The following is a 15,756-nucleotide window of genomic DNA, read 5'->3' as shown; positions in this document are numbered from 1 at the left end:
ATTGGCCAATAATAGCGCCTAATGTTAGCTCAACCCAGAAAACGGATGGCTTTGCTCTGTGCCCAAATAGTAATCTCTAACCTAATAAAAAGTAAAAACTTACTGCAAACATACAAGACTATGTTAAAGTTTCAATGGCTACTTAAGTTAAGGACCTTTATGGAATCCAGGGATTATTGTCTAATGATAAGTATGATACATACCTGTTGACTGGGTCATCATCTGTGACATCATAGATGTCATCATCATTACTTGGTGGAGGTGGAAAAACTGCACAAACAAGATATCCAGAACAAAACATTATAGAATGGCAATGGCACTCAGTCCTTTTTGTAAATAAGAGTATTTACATTAAAGAAAGCCAACTCAATAAATATGTATACAACATAAAACATAGATAATATGTCAGCGCTATATAAATACGTAAAATAATAAATGAACAGACCAAGTTATACTTACATGCGCTCCCCCCAGAGCTGTGAGGAAGAAGGGAGAAAACAGAAAATAAGTTTTGTATTTTTTTTTTAAATATTCTTATTGATTTGTAAAGTGGCAACATATTCCGTGGCACTGCACAGAGTAAGAAACAAACATGGGGTACAACAAAATATAGTCAATGGTATACACCAAACATAGTCGCTGGTAAAAAATACAACATTGGTAAACATGATAATTTCGTATAATCGTAATTTGGCATTGTAATTCGCAATTACGATGTGAAATTGTAATGCTAAATTTTGATAAAATCCTAATTCATTTAGTTTGTCAACCTAATCGGGAATCGTAATTTCACAATTTTGCACAGTTGTCACGTAATTTAAGTGTCGTCTTAATTTAGCTCTTAATTGCGAAGACCTTGTAGGTTTTGAGAAAATAGATTTTAAAAATGCAAAGAAAAAATGTTTTTCAAACTGTAATTTTTCTGGGTTTAAGAACCATTTTTCCTTTGCATTTTTAAAAAATATTTTCTAAAAAACTACAAGGTCTTTTTGAAAAAAAAAAAATTTTGCCTTGTTCTCACTCTTCCCTTTATCTTAATCAATAGGATCTGTTCACATTGCTCCATTTGAACGGATTCGTTCGGGTCCATTGCGCTGAATGGACCGCAAGTTTCGGTGTGTAGCAAATCGACGCGTCCGTCGCATTGGCCGCCTACTAACGGAACAGAGGGTCATGGATGGAAACGGATGCCTTTTAAAAACTTCTCCGTTCCATGGATCTATTTTTACACGGAACAGATTTTCATCCCTGCAAGTGTGAACCAGGCCTAACAGGGCCGGATTTGTAATTTTTACCAGCTGCTCCCAGACTGACAGCATACTAATTCCCCCCCCCCCCCCCCCCCAACAAGGCAGGGATTCGATTGTAGGCTCATGAAGAAATGGCAAGGTATACATTATTAGCTCCCCTGAGGACAGTTGGTGACATGATGGCAGGGAGTAGATTGTGAGCTCCTTGGCCAGTGGCACATTTGGTGATTGACAGGCAGCTCAGAGATCACTGTAAGTGCCCGTTCGCCGCCCCTTCATGCCCGGAGTGCCAGATCCAGCTGTTGGTAGCCACCCACCACTATGTGCAAACTGTACAGCAGGACGATGTTCGGCAGTCTAACCGCTACTGCCACCCTGCTGCCCACAGCCCTCCCCTTGCTTTCCTGGTGCCCTAGGCCATGGCCTCTGAGGCCTTGCCTGAAATCCGGCCTTAAGGCCTAATGTAGTGGTACTTTACAGACTTATCAGAGGGTCAGACAGACAGCTTTGAAGCTCTTACTTGCTGAGAGAGTCTTGCTCTCCGACATCGTCATAAATCTCTTGGTCTGGCAGCGGTTTTACAGGAAACTGCATTATTTTCTTTCTCTTCAGGGAATCATAGTCAACAGACACCATGGTTGTTTTTATATACCCGTCTGTCAAAATAAATGAGCTTGTTAGGACACACTCAGCATACAGTATGAATCATCACCAAACAACCTGACATGAACCCGAGGTGTTAATTAAATTGATGAGATAAATGACTGTATCTCACCTCCTACTCCTGAAAATGATTTTGGCTGGGTTCACAGTGGTCATTGTCATAACTCACACGTTATAATGACTGTGGACTGCAGACTGGCCATAGACTTTAATACAAAGCCTGTATGTAACGAGTTAGAATAAAGCGATTCGTTACTGTGAACAGGCTCATAGAATTGTATGGGCAGTGAGTTGACATGCAGAATGATTCTGCAATGCAACTGACCACTGTGAATAGGGCCTTTCAGTTGTATATGTTTGAAAACATAAAACGTAGATTTAATGTTTTATTGTCTCTGCTCAAGCCTTTCAAGTGTCCCAGAGCTAAAATATATGTACTATTGCCCTTTTTTTTTTTACACACATAAGCTGTTCTCTGCCAGACAAATGTTTTATGGCTGTTATTCATTATCAGTGAGGGCTATGCTATAGTCGGACTAGGCCTCAACTGAAGAGAAACAGTCATGTGCATAGCTGAATATTAACTCTTTCAGGCAGAAAAAGAAAAAAAAAGCATTGTTTATTTATATGTATGATTGGCACTGTACATACACATGTTTATCTTATCATGACACATGTCACCTTAGGTACACTTTAAAGCCCATTTCAGGTGTTTTTTTCATTGTCCTCTCCTGTCTCTCCAACTGACCTTCACTAATGTGAAACAATTGTGTGTTGGTTGAAGAGCTAGTCCAGCACCTCCTTTTCACTGTGATTGCAAAGCAATGCGCAAAGTTTTAAGCATTACAAGTCGTTTCTTTTTGTAATAAATATAAAATTAACTTATTGGTTGGCTCTTGCACTCCTATTTATTGTTGAGATGACAGTGTAATTTTATACTGATTGCGGATGGGAAGGGAATTAAATACTCACCTGTCCTTTTCTCATCCCTCCAGGCAGGTGATCACTCCACCCCTAACTTCCCTAACACCCCTAACTTCAGCCAAGGCCTGGCTAGTGGCTTCAGAGCTGGGGGAGGTTGCCGAAGAGCAGTCTCCGGAAACATGGAACCACCGTACTGCTGAGGAGGTGCTGGAGCGTCTACTGTGCCCCGAAGATGTCAGGACAGTATTTCAACCCACGCCCTCCACCCATCCATCCATCATTGACTCTGTAATTTTAGCCTCAACTCTTTAATGTCTAAACAGCAAGGGAGGAGGTGGGTGGAGCGTTCTGTGCTCAGCAGTAGGAGCTGATCCCTTTTAGCTGAGGAACACCCACTCCCTCTGCAGTAGCACGCTTTTGTTAGTAGATCTTGGGTCATGTGACTGACTTCTCCAAGGGGAACTTCTATGGAACAGTTGCATCAAATATGAAAATGTAATTGCATAGTTCCCACTTCAGCTGGACAATGAGGGTGAACTAAGGCTCATACATTACACCACTTAGGCCAGGTGCCCACTGAGAGCAGCGCTTACTCTTCCTAAAGCGCAAGCTGGTTTATGTAGCATTTTTGTCCACGTTTTGCAGCGTGATTTTAGCTGTGATTGCAAGTTCTGTACAATCTACTGCACTTGCAATAACAGCAAGTGAAACTTATTTTTGATGGCATTTTTACTCTAAAATCTCATTTAACATTATTTTTGCAAAAATGAAGGAAAAAAGAATATTGACAGTTTCGAGCCCTGGTGTAAAATGAGAACTCTTTGTCAATGCTGCTTAAATTGGTTCAATATTGGTTCACTTAAACCAGAACTTAAATTCTAAGCAATGATAATGTTTACATGGTGCACCTCTCATAGGCAAACACAGGGGAAGAGGGGGGGGGGGGGATTACAGCTGCCCAGAATCCCCCCTCAGACCAGGGCCAGTGCAGTGTCTGGGGACAGGCACAAGTTGAGAAACCAGAATATCTGCAGGCATCCTGCAGCTCACAACACCGCCCCCTTTCTTTCCCTGCTACAGTTGACTTTGGATGGAGCAGCAGCGTGTATACAGAGCATGGAGCAGCAGTGTGTGTACAGAGCATGGTGCAGCTCTGGGGAACTTAACAGTGGCCTCAATTCACGGAGCATTATCAAACGTTTATCAAACACTTTATCAAACGTTTGATAAGTTACCTCATGGGTAAAATCTCATTTTGAGTTCACTAAGGTGTTTTTTGAACGTTTTATCGGTAAAACATTTGATAAATAAATAACACCTTAGTGAATTTAAAATGAGATTTTACCCATGAGGTAAATTATCAAACGTTTGATAAAGTGTTTGATAAACGTTTGATAATGCTCCGTGAATTGAGGCCAGTGTCAGGTATGAGCACAGCCCTGTGCCCTGCTGTGTAAATGCTTCACTTTCCCCTTCATTACCAATGTCAGCTGTCCTCATTATTATCTGTATTCAAACTGCTCCTGATCTATCCCGTTGTCGGTCAGAAGTAGAACCGACATTAAGGAAATAATCGTCAGATCGAACGGGAAATTACATGGTGTCCTACCATATTATTATACTTTATTGTGCGTGGCTGGGGGAGACCTTTCAGGAATACCCCTCTGAAAATCCTGGGTTTGGCCCTGCCTCTCCCATCCCTCCCTCCATCTTGTTTCCTCATATAATTGTGACTTCACTGTATGCTGGCCTGTTTATTAGACTGTATTGTTATTGTATATACTTACAATTTCCATTCATTCTTCCCAACCATTTCTCTTCAGGGTTGTCCGTTACACGTATAATTTCAATGTCGTCGCCTTTCTTGAAACTGAGTTCATTCTTACCACCTTTGTGGTCCACGCAGGCCTTGGCCTGATGAAGAACGTCAACCTTATCTGATAGCTGTGGAGAGTATGAAGGGAAACATTAACCTGTGTGATCTACAACACAATTCAAAGGCCTCAGTGGAAATTTATTGCAAAACTGAACTTCATCCCAATCAGTAGTACCTGTTCTCGAATAGATCATAAGGGGTGTCTGTGTGGCTGGCTGATATTGTGGTGAAACCCCTCCCACAGTATGATGTCATGACCTTGGTCCTGACAGTTTCCTGTCTGTGAACCTCATTGCGGGAAATAACGGCTGCTTCCAACTGCCAAGCAAGCAGCATAAAACAACCTCTTGGCCTATCACATTGGTAGTGGGCGTATTTATAGATAAATCAGTTGGTTGTTTTTTAATTCCATCGAGCAGTACATATGTTGACCTGCAGGCTCACAAAGGATAAAACAACATGAAGAAATTGCACTGTGAGTATCAATCATTTCTTGATCTACCGTCTATTTTTTAAATGTCTTGATTTATTTTTCCTCCCTTTTGGTAAAGTTGCTGTTTAATGTTTATTCAGCTCTAATAAAGGTAGTCCCCGGTTTACGAACGTCTGCCATACGAACGACCCGCCGATACGAACGGCCCAATCCCTTCGCGATGACGTCATTTCCGCGTCAAGGAAGTTTGAAGAAGTGGCTTCAAACTTCCCCGTGTGTCGGCGCATGTCCCCAGCAGTGTTGGACTCAACTCCGAACCGAGTCCAACACTGTCTGTCCTCCGCTCTCCGTCTCCTGCTCCATATAGCCCCGTTCAGCCACCGGTAGATGCAGCATCCACTTGCTTCCTGTATGTCATGTGACATACAGGTTCCTGTATGTCACATGACATTCAGGAAGAGGTGCGATGCTGCATCTAGCAGTGGCTGTACGTGGCTATAGAGAGCAGACGGAGATCCGGAGAGTGGAGGACAGACAGCGTTGGACTCGGGCTGGAAGGTGAGTCCATAGGCAGAGAGAGAGGGGGAAAAGCAGGGCATCGGGGAAGGAGGGGGAGAGAGAGCGGCAAAGAAGCGTACAAATTTAGGCACAGGGGGCAAATAGAGACAGAGGCACAAGGGATAAAAAGGGAGGCAGGGGGGTGACAAAGGTGCAGCGGAGTACAAAAATCCACAGAGGGGTACAAACGGAGGCACAGACGGTTGAAATGGAGGCACAGAGGGTACAAACAGAGGCACATGGCTCATCTTAGTGATGTACAGTATATCTTGGGTTTTTTTTCAGTACAATCTACGCTTTCTTTGAGTAATATTTTTATCCCAAATCTATTTTATTCTATAGTAATTTTATGGGGAAAATTCGGCGAAAATGCAGAAAATACCCATTCTTTTTTTTCATTTTTGACCTTTTCTAATTTTCACGACACGCCCCACAGTAGTAAAACACATAAAAATGAATTATTTGGCCCTTCCAGAATAAAACCATACCGCATATGCCATATTTTACTTCTAGCTGAGCATGTGGTGGACCCTTATCCCCAGCCTGCGCGCCTGTGGCGATCGAATGCGCTTGCCAGGGCGACAATTTAGCGTCATAGAGCTGTACAGATGCATTGCTAGGCAATGGCAGAGCGTTACATCTGTAGAACATTGGGGCTCGAAACTTTTGCCCTAGAGATCGCATCCGATCGCTACAGGCATCAGTCATTAAAAGTTTATAAACAGGTATAGGTATTGAAGGGATTAATAATGGGTTAATAGGCTAGGCTGGGGTTAAAAATTAAACAGGGATTAAAAAAAACACTTTTTATCTTATTGGGACCATGTCACTTTATATTGCGCTTTTCTCCTGGTGGACCTTAAAGCGCCCGAGCTGCAGCCACTAGGGCACAATCAGTAGGCAGTAGCAGTATTAGGGAGACTTGCCCAATGTCTCCTTACTGAATAGGTGCGAGCTTACTGAACAAGAAGAGCCAAGATTCTAACCTAGGTCACTTGTGTCAGAAGCAGAGCCCTTAACCAGTAATATCCAGCCATCCAGTTTACCTTGAATCTTTTTCGTATCTCTTGTTCTCTCTTCTCCCTTTCCTTTTGCTCTTTCTTTTCTCTCTCTTTCTGCTCTTTTTCGGCTTTCTCCTGTTCTTTTTTCTTTTTCTTGTCATTCTTTTCTTCTAGTTCCTTCTTGTATGTATCACTATAACAAAAATATCATCTTTACTTAAAGGATACCCGAGGTGACATGTTGAGATAGACATGGGTATGTACAGTGCCTAGCACTCAAATAACTATGCTGTGTTCCTTTTTTTCTTTCTCTGCCTGAAAGAGTTAAACATCAGGTATGTAAGTGGCAGTTCCTGTCTGAGTCAGGACTGGGTCAGACTACAGTGTGACCCTCACTGATAATAAGAGTAGGAATGAAATAAAAAGGGTCAATAGTTCATAGCTGTGGCATACTTCAATAAATGTGTCATTGAGCAAAAACAATAAAACTGTAAAAACATAAAAAGTAGATTTAAATATAAAATAAAACTGTGTAATATCTTAAAAAGTCATTTTTAGAAGAAGGGGGATAGATACAATTGTTTATTTCATTAGTTTATTTTCACCTCAGGTGCCCTTTAACCTCCTGAGCGTTACGCCATTTTGCCAGCCTCAGAGTCCCCCAGTATAAATCTATTAGGTTATATGGCTGCACAAGATGTCAGCTAGAAATAGACTAGCTAGTATAGGTGGCCACCACCCCCCGATCCCCCCGATCCAGCCGCCATATACATACCAAGCCTCTATCCAGCGATTGCCACAGCCTCCCTGCACAGCTCCGGTCTTGTCACCGACGTCATAACATCATGCACAGTCCCGATCCTCCCCATAGAGAAGACTGGAGCTGTGCGAGGAGGCAGCGCCGATCGCTGGATAGAGGCTTGGTATGTATGTAGCCGCTGGATCGGGGTGGGGGGGGGGGTGGCCACCTATACTAGCTGGCCTATTGCTATCTGACATCTTGTGCAGCCACATAACCTGATAGATTTATACTGGTTTAAGCTAAGGCTTGCAAAACCTCCTGAGCAGCAATCCCGACACAGTGTCCGTAGGGCCGGATTACCGTCCAGGCAGCAAAAGCAGCCGCTTGGGGCCCCATTCAGAGTCAACGGGGCCCCCATGGCCCCATCAGCACATAAACCAGCCCTCGCCATCCTGTCAGCGGTGGCTGGATGGTAAAATGGTTAAAGGGACTCTGAGCAGTGCAGTAACTATGGAAAGATGCATATCATTTTAAAGCTCTCTTTCTCCTCTTTCCAATGATATATAAACCGCCGCCCTATGCCTTTTAGTTTTTGCTATTTCCGCGATCGAAATCGTGGCCACTGCAATTTCGATCGCAAAAATAGTGAAAACTAAAAAGCGTAGGGTGGCAGTTTATCTATCATTGGAAAGAGGAGAACGAGAGCTTCAAAATGATATGCATCTTTCCATAGTTACTTGTATTACACAGGACGACTTTTCTTCAAAGTCGGCAGCTCGATTCAGCACAATGCAATGAAATATAAGGAACCCAGGGGGATATAATTACAAACATCATGCTGGTAGGTGTGAGGATGTAATTAATTAGTTGTGGGTATGCTTAAAGGCATACCCACAGGCACTGCTCGGAGTCCCTTTAAGGGCTCTGCCTCTGACACAGGAGACCAGGGTTCGAATCTCGGCTCTGCCTGTTCAGTAAGCCAGCACCTATTCAGTAGGAGACCTTAGGTAAGTCTCTCTAACACTGCTACTGCCTATAGGGCGCGCCCTAGTGGCTGCAGCTCTGGCGCTTTGAGTCCGCCAGGAGAAAAGCACGATATAAATGTTATTTGTCTTGTCTAATGATGCCATGCGCTGCTGATTGTCTTCAGAGCCAGGCTCTCCTAGGTACCCCTCCTGCTACTGTACTCTCAGCCACTGCCCACTCCTCCCTCCCTTCCCACAGAGAACCACAGCTGCAGCAAGAATGATAGCAGCAGATGGCAAACGCTCACTCACCTATCCATGATCCAAGCGATAGAGATCCCGTCATCTGAAACCCATCTGTCTCTTCTATGGTGCAGCCGCTCGCTCTGAACTTCCTGATTCTCAGATCAGACAGGAAGTAGGAAGTAGTAATGGTAGTAGTAACAGAGCGGCAGCACTCTAGAGGAGACAGATGGGCTCCGGATGACGGGACCTCTATTGCTTGGATCGCAATAGGTGAATGTGAGTCATCTGGTGCGGTCATTCTCCCTCGCTGCGGCTGCCTTCTCTGCTGGACTATCATATTCACTGGGATGGAGGCTGCATGGTGGCTGTCTAGTTTGGGAGGAAATTGGTTGTTCGGTGGTGGGAGTGGTTATGTAATTCTGTCTGGGGAACGGCTTCCGGTTTGGCGGTGTCCAGAGCTTTCTGCTATTGCCAGGCTGGAGATGCAGGGGGAAAGTGCTGCTGCTGTGATATCTGGCGCCCTCTTCACAGGGGTGCCCCAGCCCCTGAGTGCAAATGTCCCAGCCATTCATCTCTCACTCTGCATTTTGCAGCTGCTATTCCCTGCATTGTGCACCCACAGAGGAAAGCGGGCTGTTGCCCATAGCAACCAGTAGCTCGGCTGCCCCGGTGTGTGCGGCATGTTGCTGTGCAGCTGCATCTTCTGATTCTATTACGACATGATGGGGGGGGGGGGGGGGGGCCCAAATCAGTTACTTTGCTTAGGGCCTCATTTAGCCTTTAATCCAGCTCTGAGTTTCCGGCATACCGCTCAGGAGGGTAAAGGATAAGTGAACTTATAACTAGTGTATAAATCCATAAAAGATTACTTCCTGATCAATAATCTAATGACGGTAGTGATGATCATAATCAGCTAATTACGATTAAGCAAAATTTTGCATACATTTTTGCAATTACGCATGAAATCGGTCGAATTGTTAATTGGGCATACTCTTGGTGGCACCAATTTTCATCAGATTCGATAATAATTATGGTTGATCAGCCACCAGATCTAGGCTCTCATATTATTCAATTTATGCTTGTTATCTATTATTTTATGAATGCTCTTGTATTTTCACTGTTGCATGTAAATTGGATTAGAGTATGCATTGGTATGACAATTTTGTTGAAAAAGAAAAAAAAATCAATAACAAAATTACAGAAATAAAAAAATAAAACATACCTTATATCATCATAGAATTCCTCCTCTTCAATCTGGTACAAAAAATTATATAAACATGAAACATAAGTTACACAGACAACATATATTGGAATTCATATTTAGAAACTAGAGGAAGAGATAAAATCCGCACATCTCAATGGCTGTCTTAATTTCATCAAATAGGACTATTTAAATCTATTTTCACAGACGGCTTTGGAGTCATCCCTATCAATAACTGAAATATACCGTGTCTTAATGAGTTTTTTTTTTCATATAAGATTTTTCAGGCACTCACATTCGTGACCAAAAGTTCTACAGGTACTTGTATTGACCTGAGAGAATGGACTAAGACCCGTGAAATGAGTTGTCTACCGTGCACGAATAAACATTATTTTTTACATTAAATCATGGTTTGTTCTTCTGAGAAGGTAAGAAATTACACTTCTCAAATATACAACATCTAGTTTTATCATATCATCTAGGGCGCTTCCACCAGTGTTTTTTTAGCATAGTCCATACCCCATAGGGGTTTTTTTAGTCATGAGGACCTTTCGTCCTCGCAACTAATCCAGGAGAGAGACCGACCAGCATCTGCACCAACAGAGCGGGGACGGTTATACTCCCGCAGGCTCAGGCGGTGGTTGCAAGTTTTGCAACAAACCCTTGTGAATATAATACTTATACACATGTGCTTACATCACATTGACTAACAATGCTGCACCATTGGGTTCCTGGTCTCTCTCATTCACAGACTTGGAGGTTATATGGGTGACCATCAAGGATCAAAACTTTTTCTCCTACAAGGAGATCCAAGAAGCTTACTGAGCCCCATTGCTTAGAAACAGCTGAAGGACAAAGCCTTGTCTGTAAACTTGTCTGGCATATAATTCCTGCACAGTCCTACTACGCCAGATTGGGCCACCTTGCTAAACTTTATGGGGGGCCACTTCCCACATTCAGACCCCCTCTTACCTAGTGAGTAGGAGGGGCCCGGACTTCTTCCTTCCTCCACCAGGGTCCCCCTCCTATGCTCCCTTGGCTCTGCCGCCCAGACCTACAGATCAGCACAGCTGCTGTGATGGGGTTTACCTATTCCTCCTGGTCTAGTCTCTCCAGCTCTCTCGATTAAGCCACTAGGTGTCACTGTCCTCTTAATAACTCCTAACCCTTTTTACCTTGATTCTCCCCTTTAGTTCTCTTCAACCCTGGCACAAAATCCAATATTATCCAAATGCTGGCCCAGAAATTGCTTCTCATCCAGCCAAATCCCAAAAGTTGACATTTGGTCCATTAGCCACATTCAAACATTTTTTATCTGGTCATAGACTCAGGATGCCCATCCCAGTTAATGAAATACACCGTTCTTGCCTAACAAAGAAGTTACTTACTGAATATTATCTCAGGAACTTCCTGTCAATGGCCTACTGTGTTCTGGAGACGGGCTGTGACATCATTGCAGTGTCCAGCCTCGCCTAGCACATACTTAGAGAGGGCATTGTCCCTCCCACCACTTATTTCCTACAGAGTGGGCATGGGTATGATGAACAGCAATCGGATTTGCATTGTGGGATGCAGCTAGGCTAGGGGGAGTTGTGGCCTACCACTTCCCTCCAGTGTTAGATCACAAAGAGAGAAATGCCTACAGACTTGCATCAGCTGAGCTCAAGTAGCAAAAGGGCAATCCACAGGGGTAGTCATAGGGTTAATGAAGTTGAGAACCTCAATAGGTCAGAATGGGTTAGTGTTTGTGTGTGTGTGTGACTGTGTGTGGCATATTTCTGTAGGTAAGAATGGGTGGTGGTGTGTGTGTGCCGGGTCAGATTTACCATAAGGCACTGTAGGCACATGCATACAGGCGCATGATGGTGGAAAGGTGGCTCATTTCCCAAGTGCCTCCCTCTCTCCTTCCCTCTGCAGAGTCCTTGTACATACTATTGGCCTCTGAGAAAGCTTATTGTTAAGCGAAACGGCTGTCAGGCCTCTGTCACCCCCACAGCATACCCGCTGTCTGTACACCGTTGAGTAAAGGTACCCTATTTGCAAGTTACAGTGCCTCAAGCTTTTTCTTCTGTTGCACATACAAGACCTCTGCAGAGTCCTGATGAGAGTGTCAATAAGAGGCTACCCACCAAGCTCTTGGCATTGATGAGATCTCCCTTCAGTCAGGGACGCTTCCAGCTACCTAATACTTAGGGGCACCTTTAGCTATTTAATATTGAGGGTACTTCTGGCTACCTATTAGGTCAGAATAGGTGGTGGTTTGGGTGCGTTTGGGGGGAGTTGGGGGGGTAGGATGCAGGTGGCACACCTCGGAATGCGTCGTGGACGGTGTGTGTTTGTGGAGGGAGTGGAGGGGTTAGGTGGCACATCTTTGTTCGTTAGAATGTGTGTGTGTGTGTGTGTGTGTGTGTGGGGGGGGGTAGGTGGCACATCTGTGTTGGTCAGAATGTGTGTGTGTGTAGGGGGGGGGGGGGAGGGTGGATGAGGTAGGTGGCAGATCTCCAGATTGGCATCAGTTAAGTTTATACATGTAGCAGAAAGGCTACCTGCAGAGGTATTATTATTAATATTATTACTATTTAATAATAATAATACCCCGAGGGCAGAACCGGGCCGAGGCGGAGGGAAGAGAGGCTCCAGCCTCAGGGCGCTGTGCAGGAGGGGGCGCACAACTCACTCAGCCATCATTCCCCTATTGTGTGTGAAGCAGAGAGAAATAAGAAAAGAGGATACATTGCAGTGACTGCAAGCCAGATAACTAGCAGGGCCGGTTCAAGACTTTTTGCTGCCTGAGGCAAACTTTTAGGATGCGCCCCCCCGCCCCCCAATTTGGAATGATCCCACAGCACCGGACAATTTATTCTGCTTCATTTAATGTTTTCAAATGACATGCTGCAGCTCAACACAATAGCACACTGGCTGCTGGGAGTCTGTGACAAACATACTGTTTACCTTCAGCCACTTCATTCCTCCTCGACAGCAGTGCTACCTCCTCCCTTCTGCTTTGCAAGTCAAACGAAATGTTGCTGCTCTCCTGCCTCCCCCTTCCTCACTCACTGTCAGATTCCTCACACAGCACAACAAGCTGCTTTTCTGCATTGATGACCTGATTCACCTTGCTCTCCTCTCGCTTCTCCTCCTACTCTGACTGCATGCTATTAGTGTAAATACAGTACAAACATGCAGCCCCTGTAATCTCTACCACCTGATGCAAATGTTTCACCTTGCTTCATGAGAGAACCGGCCCGGATAACTAGAGATTAAGGTGTTGGGTGCCCTGGGGCACCTCTTACTCTAACAGCAATCAGTGTGTGACTGCTGGGGTGGAAGGGATGGAGGGGCGCACTTTGGTGTCTCAGCCTTGAGTGCTGGAGGACCTTGTCCTGGCTCTGCCCTAGGGTAATCATATGAGAATATTCAGAAGTCAGGATGGGTAATGGGGGGGGGGGGGGGGAGTAGGAGGCTGAGGTGTGTGTGTGTGTGTGGGGGGGGTGTAGGGGGCAGGGGCAATTATTTTCTTTCGGAGGGGGGGGGGGGTGTTGAGTTGGGAAAGTTTACATAAGAAATTCTTCGGACTAGCTTCCAGTTCAACATACTGTATATGTTACCTGAATATAGGTCTGAACTTTAAAGAGAAACTCCAATCTAGAATTGAACTTTATCCCAATCAGTAGCTGATACCCCCTTTTACATGAGAAATATAATGATTTTCACAAACAGACCATCAGGGGGCGCTGTATGACTGATTTTGTGCTGAAACCCCTCCCACAAGAAGCTCTGAGTACCGCGGTACTCTGGGCAAACTGCCACAATGTAACAATGTTCACAGACAGGAATTAGCTGTTTACAGCTGTCTCTAACAGACAAAACAGCTAGGAGCAGCTACATAACCTGCCCACAGTAAAAATGTCACCATGTAATAAATGTCAGAATGTAAATCGGGGAGAAGAAAGATTTTACAATGAGCAAACACTGACTAAATCATTTATACATAGTTATGGTAAAAAATGAAGCACTTTTTTACTACATTATTTTCACTGGAGTTCCTCTTTAAATGGGTACTTTAGGAGAAAAAAAGATTGAGCATTATATGAAAACACTATAGTAAGAGAAGTGTGTTTGTGATTTTCACTTGGGTGTTATTATGCCTGACATCATTTATTCTGGATCATATACAGTAAATTCCGCTCTTTATGGCTTATAAATTAAATCACCACTTACTGAATCATCGGTAATACCATCTGAAAGAGAGAAAGTAATATTGCAAATCAGTATTGAGTGATTTCACATAAATTAACAATTTTTTATGTAGAAAATAGAAATAGAACCTATTGAAAGAAATCACCATTTATATAAGTCAGTCGGGCATATATTAGCAGTATTGAGCATATATTAGCAGTATTGAGCATATATTAGCAGTACTAAGCATATATTAGCAGTACTGAGCATATATTAGCAGTACTAAGCATATATTAGCAGTACTGAGCATATATTAGCAGTATTGAGCATATATTAGCAGTATCAAATCACTATTTTTGTTCAGTAAATAATTTTTCTTGCAAAGAACAGAAGATTGCTGCTTCGGTGCTTCAAATTTGGAACATCCAAATAATGCTGATCACCACACTACTAGCTACAAGTATGTAGCTAAGAGTAATCAAAATTTAAATTAGATAGCACTGACCACGGTAGAGGCGGGGTTAACTCATCTATGCTGCCTATAGCCGATGCGTCCCACACAACGTCACTACTTCCTCCTTCCGGGTTTGAAGGAGGAAGTAAAGGAGTTATGTGGAGCGCAAGCTGAACGCATTAGCTATATGGTGACGGCATAGGTAAGTTAACCCCCCCCCCTCTGCCGTGGGCAGTGCTATCTAATTAAAATTTCCATTAATTGTAGCTACATACTCGTAGCTAGCATCACCATTCAGCACCAAACGAGCGGACAGGGTCAGTTCACGTACTAGCACTTCATGGCGCAGTTCTCATGACTCTGATGTGTCCATTGTTGTCAAGGGTCCATTTTAGGGGGAAGGGCACCTTCACAGACATGGTTAGAACAAACAAACTCCATGCAGATAGAGCGCTGGTTGGGTTTCAAACCCAGGCCAGAGCGCTGCAAGGCGAGAGTGCTAACCACTATGCCACCATGTTGCTGTATTTAGCTTGTAATGTTGCCAATTTCCCATGATTCTTTGTGGCTTTCGTCTGCTTTCCATGGCTACCGTGGGCAGGACTGTGGTGCCTGACAGTTGAGATAGTTTTCTGGATTGAATTGACCAGTGAAAGTTCTGCCCATGTATATTGTGTTGTCTTCCTCGTGGGTTGCTGTTGCCCTCTAGAGTGGGTGGAGCTCTGATGTGAATGCAGCAGACATTATTTAATTGGGCAGTTGTGTGATAAGACAGCCAGAAGCATTGGACATCAGGGCAGTAGTGTCAGATTATCACTGCTTTAATTTCTATTCCATCATTTTTTCTAACTAACCCCTCTTTCACCCCTTCACAATACTCCACAATCAATGACAAGCAAAGTCGTCTTTGGTGTCATGTTGTCAACCCTCCCCCACGGGCAACCATGCTACCTAAAATCACTAAGAGCCAACCATGCACATGTAACGATCGGTGAAGCACAGAGAGGATCTGATTACCGGTGATCTGCAGTATCACTGGGAATACAGATGTATACCAGATTATAAGTGATCTGCAGTATCACCGATAATCCGATATACCAACTAACCTCTGTTCACCTGAGTAGAGTGTAGTGTTTTGATGTAACAGTAACACTTAGAGGACTAGGCCTCAGTGTAGTAAGGAGTACTACACAGCTTCCTTCCGAAGACCTGAGCTCTCCAAGGCAGGAGGAATCAGGCTGCCAAAAGTAGGAAGGTTTGTCTG

General features: G+C 43.9%; 1 protein-coding gene across 5 annotated transcripts in view; it reads right to left on the bottom strand.

The window, feature by feature from the left end:
- FYB1 (FYN binding protein 1) overlaps positions 1 to 15,756 on the bottom strand; it is a 226,512-nt gene that overhangs the window by 48,357 nt on the left and 162,399 nt on the right. For all 5 annotated transcript variants that reach the window (XM_068250375.1, XM_068250408.1, XM_068250401.1 and 2 more), the window contains exons 5-11: positions 14,081 to 14,100; positions 9,881 to 9,912; positions 6,751 to 6,898; positions 4,625 to 4,781; positions 1,771 to 1,906; positions 460 to 476; positions 204 to 270 (exon numbers count right to left, since the gene is read on the bottom strand). In XM_068250375.1, coding sequence (XP_068106476.1) covers positions 204 to 270; positions 460 to 476; positions 1,771 to 1,906; positions 4,625 to 4,781; positions 6,751 to 6,898; positions 9,881 to 9,912; positions 14,081 to 14,100 — 577 coding nt within the window. The remainder of the gene's footprint in view (positions 1 to 203; positions 271 to 459; positions 477 to 1,770; positions 1,907 to 4,624; positions 4,782 to 6,750; positions 6,899 to 9,880; positions 9,913 to 14,080; positions 14,101 to 15,756) is intronic.

The sequence above is a fragment of the Hyperolius riggenbachi genome, chromosome 1 (genome assembly GCF_040937935.1).
Source record: "Hyperolius riggenbachi isolate aHypRig1 chromosome 1, aHypRig1.pri, whole genome shotgun sequence".
NCBI classification, from domain to species: Eukaryota; Metazoa; Chordata; class Amphibia; order Anura; family Hyperoliidae; genus Hyperolius; species Hyperolius riggenbachi.
This window is presented reverse-complemented; position numbering and strand designations above follow the sequence as displayed.